Here is a 25,318-nt window from a genome sequence, read left to right as displayed (position 1 = left end):
CAGCTGAGCCTTAAATTAGTCTAGCACAAGGTGTTAGAAGAAAGCAATGCTGCAGAGAACTGCAGAGGGTAGTCAAACTGGAGGCAATTAGTATGGTGACTTGACAGCACTTACATAAATCATATTTATAAATCATAAAAGCAGGCCTTTCCTGCATTCACAACACCAAGGAGTCTGGGGACAGCAAGCTTGTTTATAAAGACAATAGTTCTTGGGAACAGGAGGCTGAGGACAAACCTTGACAACAAACTAAAGGAAATCCGATCTTCTGGCTTTCACACATTCCCCTAGCTGGGAACACATGGCAGCACTGAGAGACAGCCGGCTGACAAGGGGTAACCCTGGTGTGCTGCCTGCCGTGACCCCCTTGGGCCCAGTGGGGAAACACCTGAGGAGCACACTGCCTCTGAAGGTGTGAGATCAGTGTGGCTTTGTCACCCTTGGAGGGGCTCCTGGGACTGCCTCTGGCCCCAGCTGACCAAGCTGCACTGGAACCACCCCATGAGCGTGATGCCCTTTCCAGAAGTGGGAGAGCCGGAGAGACAGTGGATGCTGCCTTCCATCCCAGCTCTACCTCTCTGTGCCAGTGATGTGCGGGAGTTGTGGGCAATTTATTTGGCATCTCTTGTCCGATGCCGGTTCTCCCCTTCGGTGGTTTCCAATCAGAGAGCAATGTTGCTTTCCCCCTACCCCTGCTCTCCCCACCCCAGGACGGCGGGGTGACAGCGCGGGGCAGCTCTGGGCATCCCGGCAGACGGGGGCTCGGCCACGCCGCCGGCCGAGGGAACCGGCTCCCCCAGCGCGGCGCACGCAGCCGGGCCCGGCCCCGCTCGGCGGCGGCACCGCCCCGGTGGTCGCGCAGCCGCGGGCCGGTCTGCGCTGCCTCGCGGCGCGGGGCTCCATCGCAACCGCCGCTGCCTTTGCCCGCGTCCCGGTGGGGTTTGCGTGACAGCTTCGGGCACTCCCCGCCGCCGGTTTATGTAACCCGCCGCCCGGACTCCGTTATAAAACCCCGTCGAGGCAGCGCTGCTACTAGAGCCTCGGTGCTGCCGCCCGGAGCGCAGCGGTAGCTGGGAGGTAACGGCGGGGACCGGGGCGGGGCGCGGTGCGGTGGAGCGGCGGAGCCCGCCAGCGTGCTGCCCTCCCGGGGCTGCCCTCCCGGGGCTGCCCTCCCGGGGCTGCCCTCCCGGGGCTGCCCTCCCGGGGCTGCCCTCCCGGGGCTGCCCTCCCGGGGCTGCCCTCCCGGGGCTGCCCTCCCGGGGCTGCCCTCCCGGGGCTGCCCTCCCGGGGCTGCCCCGTTGGCGGGCGGGGTCTTGGGAAGGAAAGCGGAGCTCGGTCGGGTCGGTTCGTGGCTCCGGCTTAGAAGAACCGGCGGCTCCTGTGGCAACGATGAGAGGCTGGAGGGGCACTGCTTGTGAAGTGCTGCTGCTGTCTGATCTACCTGTAGCCTCTGCTATGCTTTTCTCATCCTCCCATCATCCTTGCACATACCCACAGTGGTGGTTTTTCTTGCTAATGCTAATCGGTAACTTTGCAAAAATCTGTATAAAAGGGTTATGATGATGTAAACTACAGATTCTATCCAGAACCGGTGTGAGGTATACAAGAGAGCCAAATGTTCAAAAGTCTAACCAGGTTATTGCCCCTGGTGTCACTGTCATCCAGACTTTTTTTCTCCTGATCTGTTGTGCAACCTATTAAGCATATAAGGCTTCTCTTGCTGATGTAACCAACATGTCCTTTTTTGTTTCCCATAAGCAAGGCTTTCCCAGGGGTGACCAGTCACAGAGTTAAGGATGTGTCCCAGCTAAGTAACTCTTCCTTCTCCCCACCACTTATTTTACTTACACAGGAAAAAAAACTACTGCAACTTCTTGAGTTTTAAGTGATGGGAAGAAGCAGAGAGGAAATGGCAATTCCTGTTTTCTTTAAATCTGGCTCCTCTATTTCCAGTTTCTTAAAAGGATGACCACCTCCCTAAGAAATCCACTACTTCTGCAGTGGTGGATATTGCTGGTCCTATCGCTTATCACACTCTCACTCCTGAGAGGAAAGAAGCGCAGATGGTGGGAAAAGGGTGATTAGTGGGATTCATCTACTTTCCCACAAAACCAGAGTAACCAGCAATGGATGTCTTTGTGGGCAGTTCTCTCTCCTTGCTTTCTTAGGTAGCCTAGTGACCACCTTGGCTTTCTGCAGCATCACAGTAAATGTGTAGCTTTCCAACAACCACCACAATGCCAGTAGATAGAAGGGAAGTAAATGATTAGACTAACACAACTTAGGCTAATCATTTACTTCCCTTCTATCTACAGAAAGGTTTGTGGCTGTGAGGGCACCTGACGGTAGGGTACAGGGTACAGTTTATGCCCAGGCCTTACAAAGGCTGCAGGACTTAGGGACTTCTGCGGGGTTTCCAAGTGCTTCACATGCAATGTCAAGGCAAGAATTCAATATTTTTTTTTTTTTAATGAACAAATGAAGGGATCCAAACTTGGTCTCATCAGTTATGGCAACAGAAAGGGAAGCAGCCCCTTCACAAAAAAGGTCTACTGGCTAATAAGTGAATCTATATTAATGTTTATATCCATATTGATACATTTCCTACTACGTATGCTCTGCATGGGCAGGATGAACAGTTCTTTCCCTTTGCTGCTCACATCTTCCCTTTCAGGTGCTCCCATCCTGAGCTACAGAGACAGCTTATCTGCTTGAACCAGAAGGCTTTGTAACTTTGTGATTACAAATATATACCATATTTAATTTTCCTTAATGTACCAGTTTGTACCACGTTTTTTCTTAATGTGGGACATCCCAGATCTCTCCCTGTGGAAGGGGGAACTGTTCTTTGCCTGCAGATAAATCCAAATTTCTCTTTCTATTCGTAGTTGTGAAGTATCTTGATACTTGTATGACTGAAACATGATAAGCAACATATGTAATTGTTATTTTAATCACGCTGGTATCTCCGAAATAAACTTGTGCCAGCAAACAAGGTGCATGTGAGTATCCTTCATTTTCATAAGTGTAACTGTTTTTCTTCCTGTGGTTCTTCATACAGATTCATTAAAAGTTTTTTTCTGCTGGCTTGTGGGGATGGGAGCTGGGGGGGGCTAAGCATATTTTGCCTGAAGGAGGGGAACTTGAGTCTCTTTAGCTGAAGTGGTAGCAGCTTGCATTTGTAGTCTCCACTGTGTTGAGCAAAATGGTGACCATCACAGATGGCCTTGGTTTTTACCTCATTAGATGCTCTTTGAGCTAGCAGCATGTCAAGAACATACATGCCGCATTCTTAAAGGCTATGTGTATTTTAAACCTGTGGGTTTTCATGCCTTGGGGGACTACTAGATATCTTCCAGCGCAGAGTTCCATCCTTTTGGAAAGTTGGCAGGTGTAACGATTGGTGTAGTGTGCATTAACTTGTTTTTCCAAGACACTTCCTGCAGAAATCTTTGCTCACATGTCTCCTTCCCTGCATGTTTTTGTGTTCTTTGTCTTGACAGATGGGAACTGCTCAAAACAATAGTGACCTCAAAAATCTCTATACAGTAGAACTTGACCTGTGTAACAAGGACATGATGGCAGACACATTTGACCACAGCATTATTGCTGTTGGAGAAGAGGAAGAAGAGGGCAATTTCCAACGTTCTCTTCCAACAAGAGAGTCCCTCCGATCCCCTCGGGGCTCCGTTGTGAGTTTCCATAACATCCAGTACTCTGTTAAGCAGTCCAGTGGATTCCTATGTAAACGGAAAACTGTGGAAAAGAAGATCCTTCATAATGTTTAGTAAGTTCTTGCTTAAATAAAATACTGGAGGGTAGGAGATAATCTGCTGTTGTGAATCAGTGACCTCAATGTCACCTTCCAGATCTAGCTGTGCTGGTAAAGGAATGACTACCCCTCTGCCAGTCTGCAGTTCTTGTGAGCACTGCCTAATTTGCTTTCAGGCAAAATAGGTGGGATATAGCTGGAGCAGTTTCAGTTATTGGTCTAGGCAAATTAGGACCAAACTTGTGTAAACTCTTCTGCCAGAAGATCTGAGGGTTCCCTTAACTATGGTTCAAGGTGTGGTGGGAGGAAATGAGCAGTAGAGAGCAGTTGTGTCTTCTTTTCAAGACCCAGCTCCGCAGGGAAGACAATGTCTGTCTTTTGTAGATTGCTTCTTATGTCCAGCTCTGGTTCTGTTCTGATGGGTAGTCCAGGACAAGAAAGGAAAAATGCTTATTGATTTACAGATTTAAGGCGAAGTTTTTAATAATCTTCAAGTTTTCCTTTCAACAGCATTTTGTTCACACTTCATCTCTACCATGAACTGCATGTGAACAGTCCTCCATTTGGAAATAACTCTTTCCTTCTTCCAGTGGCATTATGAAGCCAGGCTTGAATGCTATCTTGGGACCCACAGGGAGCGGTAAATCTTCGTGAGTACTTTCTTCTGCTCCTTCAAATGAACAGTCAGATGTTCAAGGATGATTTGGGGTTCTGACGGTTGGGAGAGACGTGAGGGCTCTGCTGGCTCAGACCTTTGCATGCCTGTGAGAAAACTGGTGATGCAATTTGACCCCGTGTCCCTCTATCGACTTTGCTGGAGTTTTGCCCTGCAGTGGTGTCACACCCCTCATCTGCTCCACTTGGTGGTCCGTATTACTGCAGTCACCTTTGGTGGTGGCCTGAGCTAAGATACCAGGCTGAACTGGGGCGACTGGAGCTCAGGTGTAGGCTCTGTCCTAGACCAGTAATGATGTGGGGAGGGGATTTAAGTTCCTTTGGGGCAGAGGAGATGTCATCCCCTGTGAAGTCACTGCAGCAACACTTGCTTGAAGATGCTGGGCCAAACCCCTCTCTGACAATGGACAGGAATATGGTGTAATGTCAGTCTGCAGGATGCTCTGGATTCTCACCCCAACTTGGCTGTGACCTGGTGGGGGGGTGTACATGTTGTTGAGTTCTTTGGATGAAAGCACAGAAAAATACCATGCAAAATATCTCTAGCTAGTGCTGATGCTGTTTTCTCACCCATATATCCATGGTAAAGAGAGCTCTTTGTCACACCCTGCCTTTGAGGCTGGCAAATATGGCCAAGGTTCACACAGGTATGTCTTTGTGGTGACCTTTGATCTTCATCTCTCAGGAGACTGCTGGCTAATCAGAATGTTTTCAACAGCAGCACTTCATCAAGTGTTTACTTAGCTGGTAGACAGGCTGGCCTCTGCATTGGCAGAAAGGAGAATCCAGTGATATGTTAAAACAGAATTACTTTATAGAATTAGTCTTAACTCTAGCCTTGTTTAGACCCATTTGGATTAATTTCCTTAAGATCAAAGTAGTTACTTCTGTGCTCCCCTGGCTGGAGAGCAGCGTGCAGCTACTCAGCAAGGTGCTTTTGTCTCTGTGCACTTGAGGTGAGTTGTTAACAGGGTTCATGTCTGTAGGTGGCTGACTGCTGTGAATTGTGAGACTGTGTATGCTACCATATACTGCTGTTGGCACACCTTGCACTAGAGAATCCTGTATCTACACCAGGCTTTCTGTACAAAGAGCTAAAGCCGCCAGAGTAAAGGAAGCCCCTTTCTGTGCTCTTTGCTTTGCAGCATGCCATGAGCAGCTGTAACTGCAGTCCTGACTGGTGGTACTCATCCAGTTAAAGGTGAAAGCAGCCCTTATGGCAAAACCTAATGCCTGGTGTTTGTCTGAAGTCTCCTAGATGTGCTGGCTGCCAGAAAAGACCCAGCAGGCCTGTCTGGAGAAGTGCTTATAGATGGCATCCCACAACCTCCAAATTTCAAGTGCATCTCAGGATATGTTGTGCAGGTGAGTAACTGCCTTTGGTGGAGGGCTGGGAGCCCTTGGGAGAGAAGGCCACATAAGATGAGCACAGCATGAGCTACTAGGTAATTTTCAATTATCCCTACAGAGTCTAATGTGATAACTCAGATGTTACAGTATTTAGTATTTTTCTGGGATATGGAAGACAAAAGGATGTTACTGTTACTCCAAGTCAAGCACGGTGGTGTCTGTCTTCCCAAAGCCACATGGATACCTAAACCACTGGGCTACTCTGGCTTGTTCTTTGGGCTCCGTTTTGAAGTACTAGCAAGGATTTAAAAAAAAAAAATAAAAAGGTGAGGAAAAAAACTCACAACACCCAAAATCTCTTGTTGTAAAACTCAGAAGCAATTCTGGCTAGCAAAAGTACCTTTAAGCTATCAGACAATAATTCTAGGAAATAAATAGATCCCTGCTGTTCTTCCTCTGATTCTGGCTGGCTGGGATAGAGCTTCATTCCACTCAGAGACAGGAAAAGCCGGCTGAATCTGCGGAAGTGGGTGGAGGCCTGGATCAAGAATAGACCCTAAAAGTCCAGAGGAGCTGAGGAGAAGGGGATTCTTGGCAGTCATATGATCAGCCAAATCTGGAAACCATCCAGGCTTCTGACTGCAGGCAGATGTGAAAAAGGCAGCGTTTCTGAAAGCTGCCAGCTGGGGGCTTCTGGGAGGATGCATGTTACAAGACTGATGCCGAGTCTTGATCCTGCAGACCAAAGATCCCCAAATCCTTAGGGTTTAATGAATGGCCAGGAAGTTTCTTGCAAGTGGTCCCAGTTTGAGACTGGGATCTCAGATGTCCAAAGCAACCAAACTTAGCCTTAAAATGACAGGCAACAGGCAACTAGGTGGGACATTAAGTGGTCTCTCTTGCCTCCCACCCCTGTGCAGTACTCCCTAGATCAATAAAGATGACCTAAAGACTAAAAACAACACTTAAGGCCTAAATACATACATACTTGTAGGGTCAGTTTTATGCAGATGAGCATCTAGACATGCTAAGTCATGTTATCCCTATAAAACTGTTGGTGGTCTCTCCACTCATGCCATGCAAGCGAGGGTGTCATGCCACAGTTTGACATTAAGGTAGCTTAAATTCACATTTTATTTTCTAATGTGGTGACCCAACTGTTGTATTGATGGATTTGAGGATGGGGAATGGGAGGCTAGGGTGAGAGACTGAGGGTGTGTGGGGAGGAGAGTGATGGTAGGAAATTCCCAAACCAGCTGTGGCGGCAAAGCCAGTTTGTCATAACACTACACCCTGAGTAATCTGTCATATACTTCCAGCACAGCAACATATTCAGTCTTCCTCTGTATTCACTCCAGTGCCAAACATGGTTGACTGGCCCATCCTTTGTGCTGCTGCTGAACTACATCTGATGCGGAAGGAGTCCCAAAGCCGGCAAGAATCTGCTGCCCTGCAGCTTAGGGGATGTGCCTTCCAAAATGGCACTAGATGTGCAAGGTGCCTGACTAACAGGCATGTTTCTCAGCAGCTGCCCAGTGTTGCAGTCCTTCTCTCGTCATATGGTAGGATGCAGAATTGGCTCAAATATCGAAGCAGGGGTGATGGAGAGGCATGGAGCTGTGGATGGACTTGATATCAACTCTGGCTCATGATCAGTGTAGGCTGCCCAGATGTTCATCAGCTGGATAGATTTGATTCTTACCCAAAATGCACATGAATGTTGAAGCTTTTCTAAATGGCTAGCCCTTAAAATAAGGCCTTGTGCCCAAGAGTTATAGATAGTTGAGACATTGAAAAAATCGGGAGCAATACTCTTGTTTCTCTGAAGAGCTGCTGCCAGCAAGGAGATGGGGAGAGCTCCTTGTCAGCTGAACTCGGCAGGTGCTCTGGACCACAGTAAGTTATGGCTTCTAATTGGGAACAGAGCTGACTTGGGTGACTCTCTGAGTGTCTCTGCCTTGAACACTGATCACTATTAATGTACATTGGCTTCAGCTGGACTGGCAGAAGTTTAACTCTACAAAACCAGCTACCTGTTCTGCCTCCGTTTAGCTGGCAAGGAAAATGCACATGCAGTACAAAATGGTGCTGTCTGCACTTGAACTCCTGAGCTGAGGTGGTGCTTGGCGTAAGCTGGTAGCCTGCTGAGCTGCATTCTCCCCTCGACTGCTACTGAGTGACCTAAACTTTCATGTCATGTAGGTTTTGGAGCACGGGTTGTCCCTCGGTCCAGTTTCCACTGTGGTCCACAAACAGCTTGTCCAGCAACTGTCACTACAGGGGCTCTGGTGCACAGTCAGGTAGCTGAGAAGCAGACTTTCCAGCTCTCCATTTGTACTGCTTTCAGGATGATGTTGTCATGGGCACAATGACGGTGAGGGAGAACCTGCACTTCTCTGCTGCCCTGCGGCTCCCCAGCTCCATCAGTGTTAAAGAGAAGGAAGAGCGAGTCACTCAGATAATCAGCGAGCTGGGATTAAGCAAAGTGGCTGATGCTAAGGTGAGCAGTGAAAATACCTTTCTCAGAAATCATTTTGCCTCTGGAAACTGAACTACTTGATGCTGGGCAGCGTGGTGTATGTATTGCAGCTATACTAAGCTAAGCAGGAACCTGACTAAACCGTACTGCAAATAAATCAGTCTCGAGCACAGGAGGTATCTTGGAAAGAGGCATGTGTTTTTGCTACTAAAAGGGGAAGATTTTGGACAATGTCCAGTATGTTGTATAAGTTCAGAGGTGAAAAAGTCACCTAGTCATTGCGCCTTGGAAAGCTGCTCAGTCACTTCCCGGCTTTGTGGGACAAGACAGGGAAATAGTTTTTACAGCGCTGAAAGCTGTGACAGATGGAAAGCTGGGCCATGATGGATGAGTTCTGTGCAGAGCTTGTTCCTCCCAGCAGCATGTTTACTCTTAGATTACTTATCCCACTTTTACTTGAGTAGCAGGCAAGCTACCAACAAAAGGCAACCCTAAACACCAGTGCCACCTCTGACTGCTGTGGCCTCGTTCTGGCTATTCCTTGTCAGTGTCATCCTTGTTCCCTGAAGTCATAAGGCACCTGGTACCTCTGAAAATCAGGCTCTGCTTATGGCTACACAGTCCCTCACACTGAGTCAGACCCATCATCTGCTGCTGGCCCTAGAGTTCACTAATGGGACTCTGAAAATGAAAAGGGTTACTGAAATATCTACTGAACTCCAGAGCATGCACTGACTAGGTCTTATTGCAAATACCTGTTTTCTCCTGCTTGTAGGTAGGAACCGAATTAATTCGGGGAGTATCTGGAGGGGAACGGAAGAGAACCAACATTGGGATGGAACTCATCACAGAGCCACCAGTCCTGTTTCTGGATGAACCAACCACTGGCCTCGATGCCAGCACAGCCAATGCAGTTCTTATCCTTTTGAAGAAGTAAGTCTCTTCAGGGCTTTGCTGCGATTTTGTTGTCAGCTCATTAGTAACAAAAATGAATGCTGTTATGACTGAGTAGCTACAGTGCTCTTTTTTTTTTAAAAAAAAAAAAAAAAAGTTAGACAAATAGACTCAGAAGTGGTGGTAAATTATTTATTTGGGTCTTGTCCAAAGCCTGTTGAAGTTGATGGGAATCTTTCCACAGCAAGCATTGGATTTGAGCCCAAAAGGCAGATGTAGTTTGGACAGCTTCCCTTTGCCACAGAAAGGGGTGGACTGGGAGGTCAGGGCTTGTAATCATAATTTCTCAGCCTTCCAGCTGAGTCTATTACAAAATCTCTTCCTCCATTTTGACAACAGCCTTGAAGTCAGATCAGACTTATGTCCCTGTTCATTGCAGGGAAGGTTGACTAGATGACCTTTGACAGTCCTTTCGAACCCAAACTATTCTATGGTTCTATGATTCACCTGCAGAATTACCCTCAGTATTTACCTTTGTCTACTATGTTCTGTCTTCTCGTACGAAGAGAACCAAACAAGGCTTATTTAATGAGAACAACTTCTTAACACTCCTGCTGGGTTTGTAGCATGTTGCCTGGTTTTGCTTAGGGGGATATTTGGTCTGCTGTTTATGGATAGAGGTCTTTGATTGGCAAGGATACTTGTTGGGCATCAGTGCTAAATCACTTGAAAGAGCACCTGACAAACCTGAAGGAAACCTAGTTTTGACTTTTCTAGAGAGTAAATGTTCAGCAGAATAGCTAAGAGAAATCTCAGCTGGCCAGACTTCCACAGCCTGCCATGTAAAGCCTGGTACTGCCAATTGAGTGCAGCAGGACCATTCCAGTTAGTCAAGTTGAAGCCAGGTATAGAAAACATGTAAGGAGGGTTTATACACAGCTGTGGCCTCAACCTTTGCTAGCTACAGACAACATCATACTTTGGCTACCCAGACTGCAATGACAGTCTCTTGTAATGATGGGTTCTGTCTTGAAAGTCTTGCAGGCAGCATCTGACACAGTGAGAAGGCGAACTGCAGCTTTTCTGCATTGAGATCCTGAGAAGTTGACAAGTATTTGTCTTGAACTTGGATAACCCTTGTTTGGGTTAACATGACCTTTCTGAAATGCAAACTGTAGTGTATTTGTGAGATGTTTTGTTTCTATTTCAGGCTTTCAAGAAGAGGGCGAACCATCATATTTTCCATCCATCAGCCGCGCTATTCCATATTCAAGCTGTTTGACAGTCTGACATTACTAGCTTTGGGAAAGGTGCTGTACCATGGTCCTGCGAAGCAGGCCCTGGAGTACTTTAGTTCTATTGGTAAGTCTTCTGTGGCAAGAGCAAAGGCAACTGGATAATGAGTTCGATCTGTGGGTGGATTCTTATCCTAACACTGGATAACAGTCCTGTGCTGTTTTATCACTAGGATACTAGAGGTCATACACATCAGTATGAATGGTGTCATGTTAGAACAGGAAAAAAAATAAAACAACAAACATCAATTTTTCAGGCAACACAGAGCATGTCTCCTACCTTTGTTTTGCCTTGCATCAGGTCAAAACCCCAGAACTGTTTGGACATTTACAAGCACAACAGACAACGTGCTATTCGTAATTCTAATAGGCCTAGGTGACAGACCCAGTGGGTTTTGAACCACAGCCTGCAGCATGGCAACAATCTGAAGGGACTGATCCAAGAATTGGCTCTGGTGTGAATGCTGGTGGGCACCTGAGAGAACAAAATCGTGGTGTGTCTTAAGATGGGTTAGTAATTGCACAGTTGGGTGGCTGTCTCCTCTCCAAATAAGCAGGATGAGAATTTCTGACTTTTATGGACAGAGAAAGTGGAGTGAATTTCCAATCTAGTCTAGATGCAGCCATGGACGCATTGGATTGTAAGCTTTCCCTGGCTTTAAGGGAGATGCTTTAACCAATCTTGCTACTTCTACTCTCCCTCTTAGAATCACACCTCACTTCCTTTCTTACATGAATGCTATAGATTAAACATCCTTGCTTTTTCTCTTTTCTCTTTTTCTCTCTCTTTTTCTCTCTCTTTTTCTCTCTCTCTCTTTTTCTCTCTCTCTCTTTTTCTCTCTCTCTCTTTTTCTCTCTCTCTCTTTTTCTCTCTCTCTCTCTCTTTCTCTCTCTCTCTCTTTTTCTCTCTCTCTCTCTTTTTCTCTCTCTCTCTCTTTTTCTCTCTCTCTCTCTTTTTCTCTCTCTCTCTTTTTCTCTCTCTCTCTTTTTCTCTCTCTCTCTCTTTTTCTCTCTCTCTCTCTTTTTCTCTTTTCTTTTTTTCTTTTTTCCTCCTCTCCTCATCTGATAGCTAGAACCCTATTATAAGAAGCCAATCTTGGACAGCCCTTCCTCTGCCTTGTGACCAAGGAAACACAAGCAAGAGCTGAGCTTCTAGAGCAAGCATCTGAGGCTGCAGAGCAGACATCCAGCAACCTCTACTGAGGAACTGTGTGTCTCTCAGAGTGGGATGAACAGCATTGTGGAAAAGTGATACAGTATTAGACCTGACCTTCCAAGCTGTGTTTTGTGCAATACAATACAAACATGCTGCTGATTCTTTTTTTTTTTTTTTTAAGGATATGAATGTGAACCCTTCAACAATCCAGCTGACTTCTTCCTTGATATCATAAATGGTGACTCAACTGCTGTGGCAGCAAGCAAGGAGGATCACAGACCTGTGGAAATAGGAAAAGGTGAATTGTGAAGGAGAAATTCTGTAGAAGGAAAGTTGTATGTGGTGATGGCAAGCTTCTATTCTCGGGTTTTCTCCAATTCTAAGGGCACTTAATTATAATTTTATTTTTTCCTACTAATAGGTACACTTTGCTTTGGGCTTCTTTAAAGAGCTCAGAAAACTTTTAAAAGTTTTTTTTTTTTTCTTCCTTCAGTAATACAGGAGAGCAATGATAGGTATCAGTAATTTACAAAACCTGTATGGAAAAGACTGAAAAACTAGAATTGCTTAGTCTCAAGAGACAAGTGACAGAAGACAGAAATTTTCAGTCACATAAGAGACTACTGCAGAGAAGACAGGGTAGGTAGGCTAAGGAGTGATGGATTTACAGGGCAATGAGAAAGACTGGAACTAGAGTAGAGAACAAACTAACAATGTAGTGAGTGAATTTTTGGGAAATATTTGTCTGGGGATGCTGCAGCAGCATCTGAAGGATCATAAGAGAACAGTTTTCTTAGTGATGTCTTTTGGAGATGGGGAAATAGATCAGAGCAAACAGTGATTACTCCAAAATTCAGTGAAACAAAGGTTTTCTGGTGCCTCATTCTAGTAATATGGCCATTTTTGTGCCACAAAGAACAGGCAAATTAGCCAGGGTCAACTGAAACTGTAGGGAAACCCTCTTACTCAAGCTAGCCTCTTAAGCTCAGAACTAAGCCTAAGTATTCCTGTTTGGGTTTGGGTTTTTTTTTTTTTGTTCGTTTGTTTTTTTTTCTTTTTTTTTTTTGTTATGTTTTGTTTTGTTTTTAATTCAGCCTTCAAAATGGCTGAGCATATTGATGAGCCATGTGAAGGTGGGATTGATGGGAAATCACAAGCCGTATCTTGTCTTCCTCACTCAGAGGTGAGCAGTGAAAATGGAGTGGCAGAAGATAACGTGGACAGCAGTGTGGTAGATGTGCTGCACCAGAAATATCTCAACTCCAGCCTGTACCAGAGCACAAAGGAAGCACTGGGGAAAGTGGAGCTTGGACGGGGAAGCAAGCAGAGAGTATCCAAGAAGGGGCATGAGATTACCTATGCAAATGGATTCCTCACCCAGCTGTACTGGGTGTCCAAGCGTTCCCTGAAAAACCTCATCAGGAACCCACAGGCCTCCATTGCACAAGTAGGTAACAACTGCTAAAAGTCTCGGGCTCTTTCTGCTCTTAGTCCCAAAATCTGTGGTTTGTAGCACAGACTTTTGTTTTCAAAGGTGGCTAGGGAAGCAGAAAAGTCCTGTGCCACTGCTAGTTAATTGGAATGCCCAGCTACTTTTGTTGTCTTTGAAAAAAATCTGCATTTTAGCTTTGCACAAAAACTGCTGCATGGAAGACTGGGGAGCAAGGGGAAATGCTCCATTCTCTGGCTTACATGGGGAGCTTCTAGGGTGATGTTAATTTTGTGCCCCACTTGAAATTTTAAGCTGGGTTATTCTTTGAGTGTGCTTCTACCAATCCTTCTTAGCTGAAGAAGATCAAAGGAAAGAGAAGAGTGAAGAGGACAAACGTGGAAAATTTGCCACAAGACTTTTAATTGTATGTGTCATAGGTATATGCCTCACAACAGCAAAGTTTTAGGCGCGTGTGAATCTTAAACCCTGCATATGCCTTAATAATAAGTTTCTCCATATCTACTTCCTAAAGGACTCCCTTTCCTCTTCTTTCCACTTCTAGATTGCAGTAACCGTAATTCTAGCCTTGGTTGTGGGTGCTATCTTTTTTGGTGTAAAATTGGATCGAAGTGGCATTCAGAATCGGTAAGTTAGAAAGCCACAGCTTTACTCATATTTCTATCTGTAGGAGACAGGTGTGAGCCACCAGGAAAGCCTTGGGATGCACTTGGACCACAACAGAGGGTTAGGTTCACAAGCCTCAGGCAGGGCGTTGCTGGATCTACTAAAGGGGCTGCTTCTCTGTCAGGCTCACACATACGTAAAAAGGAGATGTGAAAGGGAAGATAAAGGAATAAACCTGGTTTTACAGCTTATATCTACAGTAGCACAATTAAATAGCTCAGTTCTGTGGACAGAGACAGAAAAGCACTGACTTGGTTGTATGATGATGTCTGAGTCTGCCAGTGTTGATCTAGGCCCTTTCCTCACTTTTTGACTGTTCTGTTTTGCCTTCTAGAGTTGGATCCTTGTTTTTTGTCACGACAAACCAGTGTTTTTCCAGCGTCTCTGCAATTGAGCTGTTCATCAGAGACAAGAAACTATTTGTGTAAGTAGTGAGGCACTTAGACTGTCTCATACCCTGGAGCGAGGCAGGGCTAGTATATTACAGGCTAACAAAATTATTTCTACCAAAGACTTGATTGCTCCCTTGCAACACCAGATTGTAATAGTAATTGGTTGGTAGAGCAGGGAGCTGAAATGCTAAAAAGGAGGAGGGGAGAAAGAAAATTCTTTTATTTGCCAGCTGTGTCACAGTCTATTGAGAAGTGCTTTTCTTACCCACTTTTGGTAACAGCTGTTTTTGAAGTCTGCATGTGAATCCTGCAGACTGTGAACCCTGCATGGACTCTTGCTGACAGGATTGAAACACTGTCTTGCAATGGTCTCAGAGTGGTAAGACTGTGCAATAATGATGAGAGAGTTCTTGGAAAAGCTTCATAAGGGATGCTCAGATGAAGAGGGCTGCTGGCTGGCTTGCAAGATCTCCCTAATAATCAAGAATATGTCCCTGTCTGTATATATGTATATGTGTTTGTATGTGTGTATATATATGTAAATGCATGTATATATTGTATATATACATGTTGAAAATGTAGTTTGGAATAGCCTCTAGCTCATGGGATGAAAGGGCAAGAGACAGATCCTATGCAGTAAGGAAGAAACTAGAGATCTGTGCCTGGAATGTACATGTCCATTCACAAGCTGCTCAGAAAATCTTAATATTGCCCCTAACAGCTGCTCAGTAATGAATCTCCCCAACACTGACACTTCTTGCCAGTCTGCCCTGCTTACCAGCTTAGCTTACCAGCTGTGTCATGGGGATTTGGGCACCTCACCAATTAAAGCATCTTTTCATGAGCTCCATTAAGCAGCAAAACAATCATAATGACATTTAATTGCCCTGTGAACTGGAGGTGAGTTAATGTTGTAAAGGTGTTTCCTCATTGTTGGATATCATTCCTTCTCCCCTGAAAGTAGCTGTATGATTTAGCTGTGGATGAAGTGTTCCTCCAGTTAATAGCAGTCTAATACTTTCCCATGCTCTTGTGTTAAGGATCATTCTCTTTGAAAAGAGATTCAGGAGCTTTATTCCTGTACATTATTTAGCAGCCACATAGCCTTTCAGTCACTTTCCTCAGAGGGCTCTCAATATGTCTGCAGGGCCTGTGAGACAGATCACTCCTTACTTTACAGAGTGGGAAGTGATAGCACAGAGAAAATTAACAACTTGAGAAGGAGTAACCAAACCAGGGTAAACCAGACACGCATGCTGAGACTGTTTCCTAGATAACATCTAAACATGTACAACTCCCTTCCTTCCTGTCCTCGCAGCCATCAGTACACCAGTGGATATTACCGTGTGTCTGCCTACTTCCTGGCCTTGATGATAGGAGATCTGCTGCCCATGAGAACTGCTCCAGCCATCATATTCTCATGCATCAGTTACTGGATGATTGGTAAACAATTGATGCTTTCATTGAACCTGTCATCTTCCAACACATTTGATTTCTGACTTAGAGTTTAATTCTTATACCTGTAACATGAAACGAGTTGAACCTTCAACTGATTTAAGTGTCTGGCATCATAACTTCAGAGGCCTCTGGGGCAGAGGCAGAGACACCAGAAGTCTAAGACAGGGGCCTGCTTGACCACATCTTTCAGTAATGCTTTTTGGGCCTTTGGAGCATGCATAGTTCCTGCCAACTCCAAACTTGGTCTTTCTTCCTGCTCTCCCTGTCTTGTATAGAAGTCCAAGGGTACCTCACTGGGATTCATAAGGTGGTTGTTTACTGGACTCTTTCCTTTCTGTTTTATGACAGGATACCAAGCTGTCGCAGGCCGGTTCTTCTTCTTCATGCTGACCCTGGTACTGGTGTCCTACACTGCCACAGCCATGTCTCTGGCTATCAGTGCTGGGATGGATGTGGTGGCTGTGGCAAATCTGCTCATCACTATTTGTTTTGTCCTGATGCTTGTAAGTATATAAAGGTGTGTGTGTGCTCTTTTGGTGTAGGTGAGGAAGCAGCTGAGACAGACTGGGGGGTCTGGGTTGAACCAGTGCTACACAGGCTGAGAATCCACAGTCCAGTAGCATGTCAGCCCCATGCCTGTGACTTTCTTGTCACTATAGAGAAAGATGTACTTCTGCTGACTTGTAATCTAAGGGTCAAGTAATTGCTCAGGTGCAATTCAGTATGTGTGATGTCACCAGAACTTTGCAACCAGTGTTCCCCAAAAATGGTATGTGTTTGTTTTAAATTGTCCTTACAAAAAATTACTAAAAAAAAAAATAAAAATCTTGCATTTCCAGTATTAGAAATTTAAGTGATCATTTAAAAGGAAAAAAAAAAAATCTTAAAATAAACTTTAGATTGATGGATTTTACTGCTTAATTTTTGTTGCCCAGAGGGATTAGCAGGAGCATACCCCTCTCTTTATTTTAATTCGGTATTGCCCTTGGATTCCAGAAATTACTTCAGTACTCATCTTCAAGGACTTCTAAGGAAGAAAGCAAGTGAGAAAGGAATTTTGACTACTCATAGATGAGGGATGTGGATTCTTTTTTGAAGAGATAATGTTAGTGGTCAACTTCTTGACTGTGAGGCCTATCAAATTACACTAGAGTAAAAAGTACGTTCTGTCAGGTGATTCCTGATAGCTGTCTGTGTATATATTCTGAGCCCACAGTGCCTCCCTTATTCTTTCATTTGCAGCTTAACCTGATTTTGCAATAAGCTAAGTGACAGTGTCACTTCAAATGCTTGCTGCGGGTGAGAAGTGAGCATGCATAGCAAAGGCTAGCTGATATACATTGCCTTAAGTCACAGTATATAAGGAATGGCACATGCACATCCTGAAAGACAGTAGGGTAAGCACAAAAACACTTGGGAGGAAGCACAGCCTGAAGCATCGTGTTAAGCTATGAAGTCCAATCGTGCTATGAAGTAAAAGAGCAAAGCTCATTCCAGGCAGGAGAGAGCACAGATAAAAGATGTAGGTCAGGGGAGAAAGCTGAAATAGTAACAACCCTTATGGCTCCCCATGGTTTCCTTCTTGTTTCTCCACTTCCTCCTCCCCCAGTCATCCTTCTTTGCCCTCTGGCTAGCTCTACCATAGGACACAGCTCTCCAAAGTAAGAAGTTGTTAACATGCATGCTGCTTAGCTTACATGTGGATGCAAAAAACCTTTCTGACCTCTTTGCAAGCAGTTCAGCTGCAGTATTTTGGGAGTGCTGTTGGGCCAGCTGGCCAGGACTGCTGCAGGGACTGAACCTCACACCTGTAGGCACAGACATAACAGCAGTAGGTGTTGGATCTCTGCTAGCGCACCTCTGCTAAGCAACTGCAGTATCTGCACAGGAATGGCATGGTTTGCAGTAAACAGAGTTTGAGTCTCTTCTGTTCTATTTCAGATCTTTTCAGGCCTCTTGGTAAACCTCCCTACTATAATGGACTGGCTGAACTGGCTCAAGTACTTCAGCATCCCCCGATACGGCCTCACTGTGAGTAGAAAGTAGCATCGGTCTCCTGTGAGTAACGTAGCCACACTGCTGCTTCCTGAAGAGGTTTTGAGTATAAATGAAGTCAGATTTGGTTTATTTCCTTGCATGAACATGATAAAAGAACAAACCAGCCAACCCCAAAAAGGAAGGAAAAGTTAATCTCTGTGTGAGAGGTGGAAGTCTCAGAGACTGAATGAATCCTTTGTGACACAAAATTAGTGCTGCTGGGACAGCAGCAGAGTGAGATGTTCAGTGAGGCACTAATTCTTAGCCTGAGTAGTTGATCCCTATGGCTTAGAATAAAGTCAAATATTTTATGGGCTCTCCAGAGACTACTGTTTGGCTGGCCAGCCTGAGGTTAATGACTGTACAACTGCTTTAAGGATTTACAATAATACCTGAATGTCTTAGTCTTCAGTGTGGCTTCTTCTTTCTGGCTGAAATAAACTTACTGCCATTTCTGAATAATAAGGAGCTGGGGGAGCAGAAAGCGAAGGGTGGAGCTGCTTGAAACACGGTAACTAGACATAGCAGTCACCCCCTGGTCACAGGTGGGAGTTGTGCTTCCATCTCCTGTCTTCATCCTGGCTGAGCCTATTTGGGAGGAATAGTTTCCTACCTTTGAGTAAAATGAGTGAAGTGAATACCAGAGATGGTGCAGGGTGGTACGGGCATGACCTTGTTGACCGACAGTGGAAAAGAAAGGTAGCATCAGGGAGGGGCTGAGATGTGTGAGACCTCACATGTTTGGGTATTACTGACAGATTTTATCAGTGTAGCAGGACGTGGAAGAGGTTGCAGTTAGCCCAGGATTCCAGCGCAAGGGAACCCTTCCCTTCTTGCCTTGGCTGACTGTGCCATCTGCTTCAGTGTGCCAGCGATGGGCTGTCTGCATGCAGCCATGTGGTCTTCTGGGTCAGTAGACTGACCCAGATGAAAGTGGATGAACAGGAACTTGTAGCTGGCAAAACAGAAACCCATGGCTAAATCGCTGAAATGTAACTTTGAAGTCAAAGACAGACACTAAACCATCCTGCATGTAGAAAATGGAACAGTTAATCAGAAAGGCAGTAATTAAGAGCTTCAAAATAAAAAGGAACAGAAACATATGGTTCCAAGAATGGTGATATGTGTCTTCTAATAATCAAATTCCTTTGAGATGTTTCAGTTTTAGCACCCCAAATCACGAAGTCTGTAAAAATCTGATGTCTGCCTCTCTCCCTAGGCTCTTCAAGTGAATGAGTTCAGAGATCTCTACTTCTGTGGTGAGAAGAATGCAAATGTTACAGCGTCTGTGGGAGATGCAAGCAGTTGTCCACCCAATATTTCAGGAGAAATGTAAGCCTCTAACCCCTGGTGGTTCTTGGGCCTGAATAGTGATGGCTGGCTTAAAGAGGAATATGGCAGTCTGGATAACATGTCCCAAAATAAAGTATGTCAGGATTATATAGTAAAACTTCACAATTACCCAAGAGAAAGTAGGGATGAAACTTTGCTCCTAAAAACAGGCAGATAAGCTAAATTAAATTTTGCTTTTGATAATCTAGCCCTGGTTTATCAGTTTTCTTAAACAAACCCAGGGACACTTAGCAATGGAAATGCAATGTGTGGATAGCCACAAAGTTGTTGGGAAGCAGTAGACCTGTGATGAGAAACATGCCTGCTCTTCAGAGCTTGTTTGTAAATATTAGCCTCCCTGCAGATACAGGAGAGAGTCAGGGTATCTATCTCCCAGTGCTGCTGCCCTATTTGAAATACTTTTGACACCTTAAATTGTAGCAATGTAAGTATTTCATGTCACATGCTAGAGGGCTGGCAAACTGAGGTTATTGCAGGGAACAGTGCTAGAGCACTGTTTCTGCAGTTTTTGGACCCCAAGCCCCTGCTACAGACCTCCAACAATTGCTGTGTGACACTAATGCTTTTGTACTTATCACAGTTCAATGTGGGTTTGAGGTTTACTCAAATTGCCAGCTATCTATAAACAACATTAGGATACTACTGAAAAATTACGAGAACGAGAGATCTAGGTTGGTTCCTTAAGCTTTTATTTTAGTGATAGGTTATGAAGCTGCTCTATTTCTGTCACCTGTTTTGCAGAGCTGAGGGTAGAAGAATCTTTGTGAAACAGGAATAAAAGTAACTACCTGAAGACTTGCGCCATGTAGTAATACCAATTTCTGCTCCATGCTTTTCTGCAGGTGTTCTGGTGAAGCATACCTGTGCAGCCAAGGAATCGAACCCACCAACTGGGCAATGTGGGAAAACATAGTGGCCCTCTTCTGCATGACTGTTATCTTCCTTACCATTGCCTATGCAAAACTCCGGTTTATGAGAAAATTCACATAGACTCCTGCGCTGCTTTGCTCTGCAGCTTCTCTGGTCTTAAAACTGCAGATCTTGTTGGGGTCCACTGGAGATTGCCAAAAGGTTTCAACTGACTTCACTGGACTTCGGATGGGAACCCTGCCCCCTTCTTTCTGGAGCATGATCTCTATGTGATTGTATGATTTTAATTTTTAAGAAGAAATGCATTAGTGTACATTCCATAAGGGTTTTTTTGGTAAGATAATATGATTCTTATAATTCCTTAGGCACATATCAAACCACATATTGTAAAGTATTATTCTCCTGTAGTGAACTTATACAGGAAATGTTCAAAGGGAAACATACTCCCCTGAACATGTGAGCCTCTCCATCACAAATGGCATAAGCCAATGGCATTTATGCACTGATATGTTGCCTTTTGTTAGTGCCTGTCACACTTGAGAGCTGAAGACCATTCACAGTGTGCATTTGAGTTTGAAGTCAGTACAGGGAGTGAGTACTACTTGCCAATCAAAAACAGTTATACTTCTAGTAGCTTCTCGATGGAAGATACTTGCAGAAATAACTTCTACTTGATTGAAAGTTAAACAACAGTGCATCTCATCTAAGAACAGTGATAAATATACACTGTTGTTCTGTAAAAAAATCCCCCAAACCACAACACCCAAAATGAAACATCATCAACAAAAAATACATTTACTACTTAAGAGGAGGGGAGAAAATTCCTCCTTTTTATTAATTTTAAAATGGTACACTTAGAAATGGCAGATCTTTTAACAGACTTAATACCTAGCTGCACCACCTGTATTTAGAGCAACTTACACCATGAACTAAAAAACCTCCATGTAAACACTGCCGTGGCAACTACAGCAATGCTTGGCGTGGTCACCACAGGCCAGACTACAGAGTGCAGGCAGTTGTCTCCCCACTACATCGTTAGCAAAAGTGGTGCTTCGTTAAGACCCTTGGATGCTAGTGGACCAGCTAAGCCAAAGGAAAGCATGTTCAAACACAGGGCTCGAGTTTGCTCGTGTGGGTCGGGCCGGGAGTAGTGCTGCAGCCGGCCCGCGGTGTGCGGTGCTGCTGGGGCTCCTGCCGGGAGCCGCTCGGCCGCGGTGTTGGCAAGAGGGAAACAACGCAGCGCACAGCGTGGCCACGCCAACCACAAACGACGCTTCCCGCGCTGCCTGGCTGCGGCTGACACCCGCTAAAAAGCAGTCTCATGCTACGTTTTACATCTCGGTATTTGTCTTCCTCCTGCCGTCGCGGCGATGGCGGTTTGTCTGTGCTGTTCTCGCCACTGACGCTGGGGCCCGTCAGAGGTGCGGTAGCGGAGGCCTCCCCTCACCGCGCGGCCACAGCCGCTGCGGTGCCCAGGCCGCGGGTGCAGCGCGGGCGGCCGCCAGGCCCAGGCTGCTGCACGACCCAGCACGGCTGCGGCGCCCCGGCCAGCCACGGCCACGGCCACAGCCACAGCCCCGCGATCAGACCCGCCCCCCTCCGACCCCCCCGCCTCTGGCCCGCCCGCAGTCACGCATGCGCGAGGGGCGGGGCCGCGGCCTTGCGCGGGGTTGAAGGCGGAAGCGGCGCCGCGGGAGGGGGCCTGTCGCCATGGCGACCGCGGCGGAGGGGCTGCCTGAGGCCGGCGCGCAGCCCGCCAAGCGTAAGGGGCCGGGGCGGGGGGGCCGTCGGGCCGTCTCCGGGTCCGGCCCTTGGCCCCGTGGCCGTGGCCGTGGCCGTGGCCTGCCCTGCCAGGCCGCGGCCCTGCTCCCGGCGTAGGGAGCAGCCGCACGGCGAGGCAGCAGCCGCGGCGCGGCGGGAAAGGGCTCCAGCAGTGGGGTGGGGACCGGCCGCGGGGCGGGCCCGCGGCTACGGCTTCGCGCCCGTCGGCCGGCCGGCTGCTCCCCTGCCTGCATCCCGCCCGTGTGCTTGTCCCCGTGTGCTTGTCCCCGTGTGCTTGTCCCGCCACCGCGCCGCTGCTGCGGTCAGAGGCAGCCGCGGGCCTCGGGGCAGCCTTTGTGTTTAAGCTGGCAAAAGTTGCTGACAAAGGGAAGAGCAACATGCCGGCGTGAGGAGGAGGTGCTGAACTGCTCCTGCGAAGAGCAGGACAAGGGCAGGTAGTGGTAGAAATGCTTCTGGAGAAAAAAAACGGTGATCAGGTGGGAATCTATTGTAGCCCCTTGTGAAACTGACTAGGTGGCTGTTCTGTCCTGAATCAGTGACTAGAAATAAACATCGGTGACGTTGTGCACGAAGTCACTCACTCGTCCGAATACAGGAAGGAGCTGATATTTGCAAGTGTGGTCAGGCCAGATGCCTGTCCCTTAAATGCTCCCTAAAGTTTTGTTTTGAAATAATCATGATCCTGCTTCAAGGAAGCTTTGCTACCCCTTAGTGTAAAGCAGGCAACTTGTATGGCAAGTAGGTGTAGTGAATTTGAAGGGAAAAAAACGAAAGGGACAATGTAACCTTTTATGGTGTATTTCTGTACCTGCTAACTTTCCCCTAACCCTGTAATGTCTGTACCCTGATTAGAGGATCCTGCTATTGAAACAGCGGAGGAAGCTAAGGAACCAGCGGAGGCAGACATCAATGAACTCTGTAAAGACATGTTCAGCAAAATGGCCACTTATTTAACAGGTGAACTAACAGGTAAGGCACTGCAATACTGACTTGCAAGTAAGTTTTTGTTTATTTTAATGTTATTTTAAAGAAATCTGTTGTGTAGTTTGCCTAAGTTATACCTTTTTAGATTGTATCTAGGAAGATTGGCAGTTCAAGCCTGACATGTTGCTAGACTACTAACAGATTACTCATATTATTGAAGTTCCAGAGTAGCACATTTTTCAAAAGAGTTCAGTAAGATATCAGCAACTTTAATTATTTTTAGTCTTGCAGAAGCTTGTACATGATAGAACAAACAAAAGGGGTCTAGGTTCAGAAGGACTGGAAGAGAAGCACAACTGAGAGTGAAACATGTACAGCTATTTTGTTTCTAAGTAAGAGCAAGGATCATACACGTGTTTTCCAACGTTGATGCTTTGGAATAAACTGCTGTGCAACAGTAACTGCAGCAAAGTTAACTGTTCAACAACTTAGTGTATTCCATAGGGTAATTTTGAAAGCATTCCATACCACTACTGATTTGCATGGACTTTAAGGTTATACAGGACAGATTACCAGTCTGTATTTATGCGATCAGTTTTGTAAACATAAGTGTTTAACTGACAGAGTAAGAGTAGAAATGTGAGGAATTAGTCAATTTTTCTCTCAAAAAAATGGCAAGTGAATAAGAATCAGTCCAGTTGATTTTTACAATTCACAAAAATGTCACATCTCTGTTTGTAGAACGTTATACTAATACCTGTATCACTATCTAAACTATTATTTGTAATGTTTGGCTATTGGTTTGAAATCTCTCTTCCTCTTGAAGAGTCTGCACCCAATTCAAACCAGATCAACTTTTAATAAAATAAACTCTATTCTTTTCAAGCCACCAGTGAAGACTACAAACTCTTGGAAAACATGAATAAGCTGACTAGCTTGAAGTACCTAGAAATGAAAGATATCGCTATAAACATCAGTAGAAATCTGAAGGATTTAAATCAAAAATGTAAGTAAACCACATAAGGTAGGGGCATAATGAACAGTACAGTTGTTTGGGAAATGAGGCATCTCAGAGTCAGATCACACTGCTGAAGGAAGGAAATAGACTTCCTGAAACAGAAGTGCTGCTGTGCAGTGCCAACCTTATATGTTTCTTTGCAGCTATAGGCTATGGAGACCAGCGTAAGAGAAAATGCGTCTGAATTTATGGCAGGAATTAACACTTCTTTGGATTCGTGTATTGTTAGTTGTGTTGAGTTTAGCCAGTACTCTTAAACATTTCAAGCCTTCCTGGAACATGGCTATCAGTATCACTGCTTGATTTTGGGGAAGGAAGAGACTTTTAAATTCTTTTATTTGAAGAATGTAATGAGAAAGTTGTATTTCAAGTGTGAACTTTCTCTTGGAATTGAATTAGGGAGAACTGACTTTTTTAATTTTTTTTTTTTTTTTTTTAATTTTAAGATGCTGCTCTTCAGCCATATCTGGAACAAATCAACCTAATTGAGGAACAGGTTGCAGCTCTGGAGCAGGCAGCTTATAAATTGGATGCATATTCCAAAAAACTTGGTAACTATTGTCCTCTACTGTTACTACCTAGCAGGGTAGTCCCTTGCAAGGGAACTTAAAAAGGCAAAGTGAACTCCTTCTCTGTTTAACAAGCCTAAGCTGCTGAATTACCTATGCTGCTTTTGGGCAATGAACATTGCATGTGAAGTGGCAAGCTCTGGGAAAAGATTAATGTATCAAGTTATATGGAAGTGGACTAGTACAGCTGTTATTGGACTGTAGCTTCTTAGTGAGGCTTGATTTCTCTTTTACAATAGGCACTGACCCAAATTTCATAGACAGGCATTTAATCCTTCAAATAAAGGGATTTGTAAAGTTCCACCAGGCACCCAAGTCCCCTTGGCTTAAATTAATATTAGTTGTCTCACTTAAGCAGCTGGTTCATGAAAGTTTCATTGTACGGTTATATTTGGCTAAATGCATTAGTAAAAAATTACCCGGAGTGATACTGTAAATTAACTTGAATTTTAAGATGTATAGCAACTTACAGGATTCAAAGCTTTTATGTATCCAGTCCTAAAATACTGTTATTTTTCCTTCTGCAGAAGCCAAGTACAAAAAACTGGAGAAACGATGAAATTACAACAGTCTTTATGTTGGAGTTGGGCTATGAGTCAGACTGATTTCTGTTTAAGTTGCACAATAGCAATTCTGTATGTTGACAAGGATTTGGTTACAGCTAACATCAAGACTGGTAACTTTTTCTACCTATGGAATACAGTAGGCTGTATTCAGGCTCAAGGCTGAATAATATTTTCCTCTTCTCCAGGGGTTCTGTTGCCGCAGTTGTTCTGTCCCTAAATGGCCTGTGTGTTAGTCCTGTGTCCCACAGAAATACTTTACCTAGGAAAAGCCCTCCATAATCTATAAAGACATTTTCTCACAGTAGCAGCAGGACCTAAACTTCATTTTTACCTTCATCGAGCTCTGCGTTGAGAAGATACCTGGGCCTTTGGAGTTATGAGCATGGTATTGAAAACACTTCATTTTGGTGTCCACCTTTATCTGTTTGAAATAGAGAGACTAATTATTATAAGGTTACAATAAAACAACTTGGTGCATTTGTCTCTCTGGAATCTCAAATTCCTTTTGAAAATATTATGTAAGTTGTCCTTTTTTTTTTTTTTTTTGAAAGGTCTGTTAATAAAGACATACTCATTCCAGCTACTAGAGATCATAGAAGAGAACATGTTTTA

General features: G+C 45.1%; 2 protein-coding genes across 4 annotated transcripts; both read left to right on the top strand.

The window, feature by feature from the left end:
• The first annotated feature begins 775 nt into the window (after positions 1–775).
• Positions 776–20,219, top strand: LOC309440162 (broad substrate specificity ATP-binding cassette transporter ABCG2-like). The gene is made up of 16 exons (XM_082053578.1): positions 776–1,077; positions 3,504–3,787; positions 4,363–4,422; positions 5,698–5,812; positions 8,145–8,297; positions 9,052–9,209; positions 10,381–10,532; positions 11,803–11,919; positions 12,803–13,068; positions 13,616–13,698; positions 14,072–14,161; positions 15,448–15,572; positions 15,936–16,090; positions 17,529–17,618; positions 18,844–18,956; positions 19,820–20,219. The coding sequence occupies exons 2-16, from the start codon at positions 3,504–3,506 to the stop codon at positions 19,965–19,967; spliced, it is 2,109 nt and encodes a 702-aa protein (XP_081909704.1). The 5' UTR covers positions 776–1,077; the 3' UTR covers positions 19,968–20,219.
• Positions 20,220–21,452: 1,233 nt separating this feature from the next.
• Positions 21,453–25,189, top strand: BLOC1S2 (biogenesis of lysosomal organelles complex 1 subunit 2). 3 transcript variants are annotated; one of them, XM_082054410.1, is made up of 5 exons: positions 21,453–21,609; positions 22,482–22,598; positions 23,440–23,559; positions 24,018–24,122; positions 24,668–25,189. In XM_082054410.1, exons 1-5 carry the CDS (start codon positions 21,558–21,560, stop codon positions 24,697–24,699), a joined length of 426 nt encoding a protein of 141 aa, XP_081910536.1. In that variant the 5' UTR covers positions 21,453–21,557; the 3' UTR covers positions 24,700–25,189. The 3 variants fall into 3 exon arrangements, with proteins under 3 accessions (XP_081910536.1, XP_081910538.1, XP_081910537.1); XM_082054412.1 differs by lacking the exon at positions 21,453–21,609 and adding an exon at positions 21,845–22,063; XM_082054411.1 differs by lacking the exon at positions 21,453–21,609 and adding an exon at positions 21,845–22,105.
• The last annotated feature ends 129 nt before the right edge of the window (positions 25,190–25,318 follow it).

Source organism: Streptopelia decaocto (assembly GCF_964273445.1).
Source record: "Streptopelia decaocto genome assembly, chromosome: 5".
NCBI classification, from domain to species: Eukaryota; Metazoa; Chordata; class Aves; order Columbiformes; family Columbidae; genus Streptopelia; species Streptopelia decaocto.
This window is presented reverse-complemented; position numbering and strand designations above follow the sequence as displayed.

Coding starts and splice junctions, on each gene's coding strand:
- LOC309440162 (XM_082053578.1), top strand. CDS start 3,504: ATGGGAACTGCTCAAAACAATAGTGACCTCAAAAATCTCTATACAGTA. Junction 8,298..9,051: donor GCAAAGTGGCTGATGCTAAG/GTGAGCAGTGAA, acceptor TCCTGCTTGTAG/GTAGGAACCGAATTAATTCG. Junction 13,069..13,615: donor CACAGGCCTCCATTGCACAA/GTAGGTAACAAC, acceptor TTCCACTTCTAG/ATTGCAGTAACCGTAATTCT.
- BLOC1S2 (XM_082054410.1), top strand. CDS start 21,558: ATGGCGACCGCGGCGGAGGGGCTGCCTGAGGCCGGCGCGCAGCCCGCC. Junction 21,610..22,481: donor CGGCGCGCAGCCCGCCAAGC/GTAAGGGGCCGG, acceptor TACCCTGATTAG/AGGATCCTGCTATTGAAACA. Junction 24,123..24,667: donor TGCATATTCCAAAAAACTTG/GTAACTATTGTC, acceptor TTCCTTCTGCAG/AAGCCAAGTACAAAAAACTG.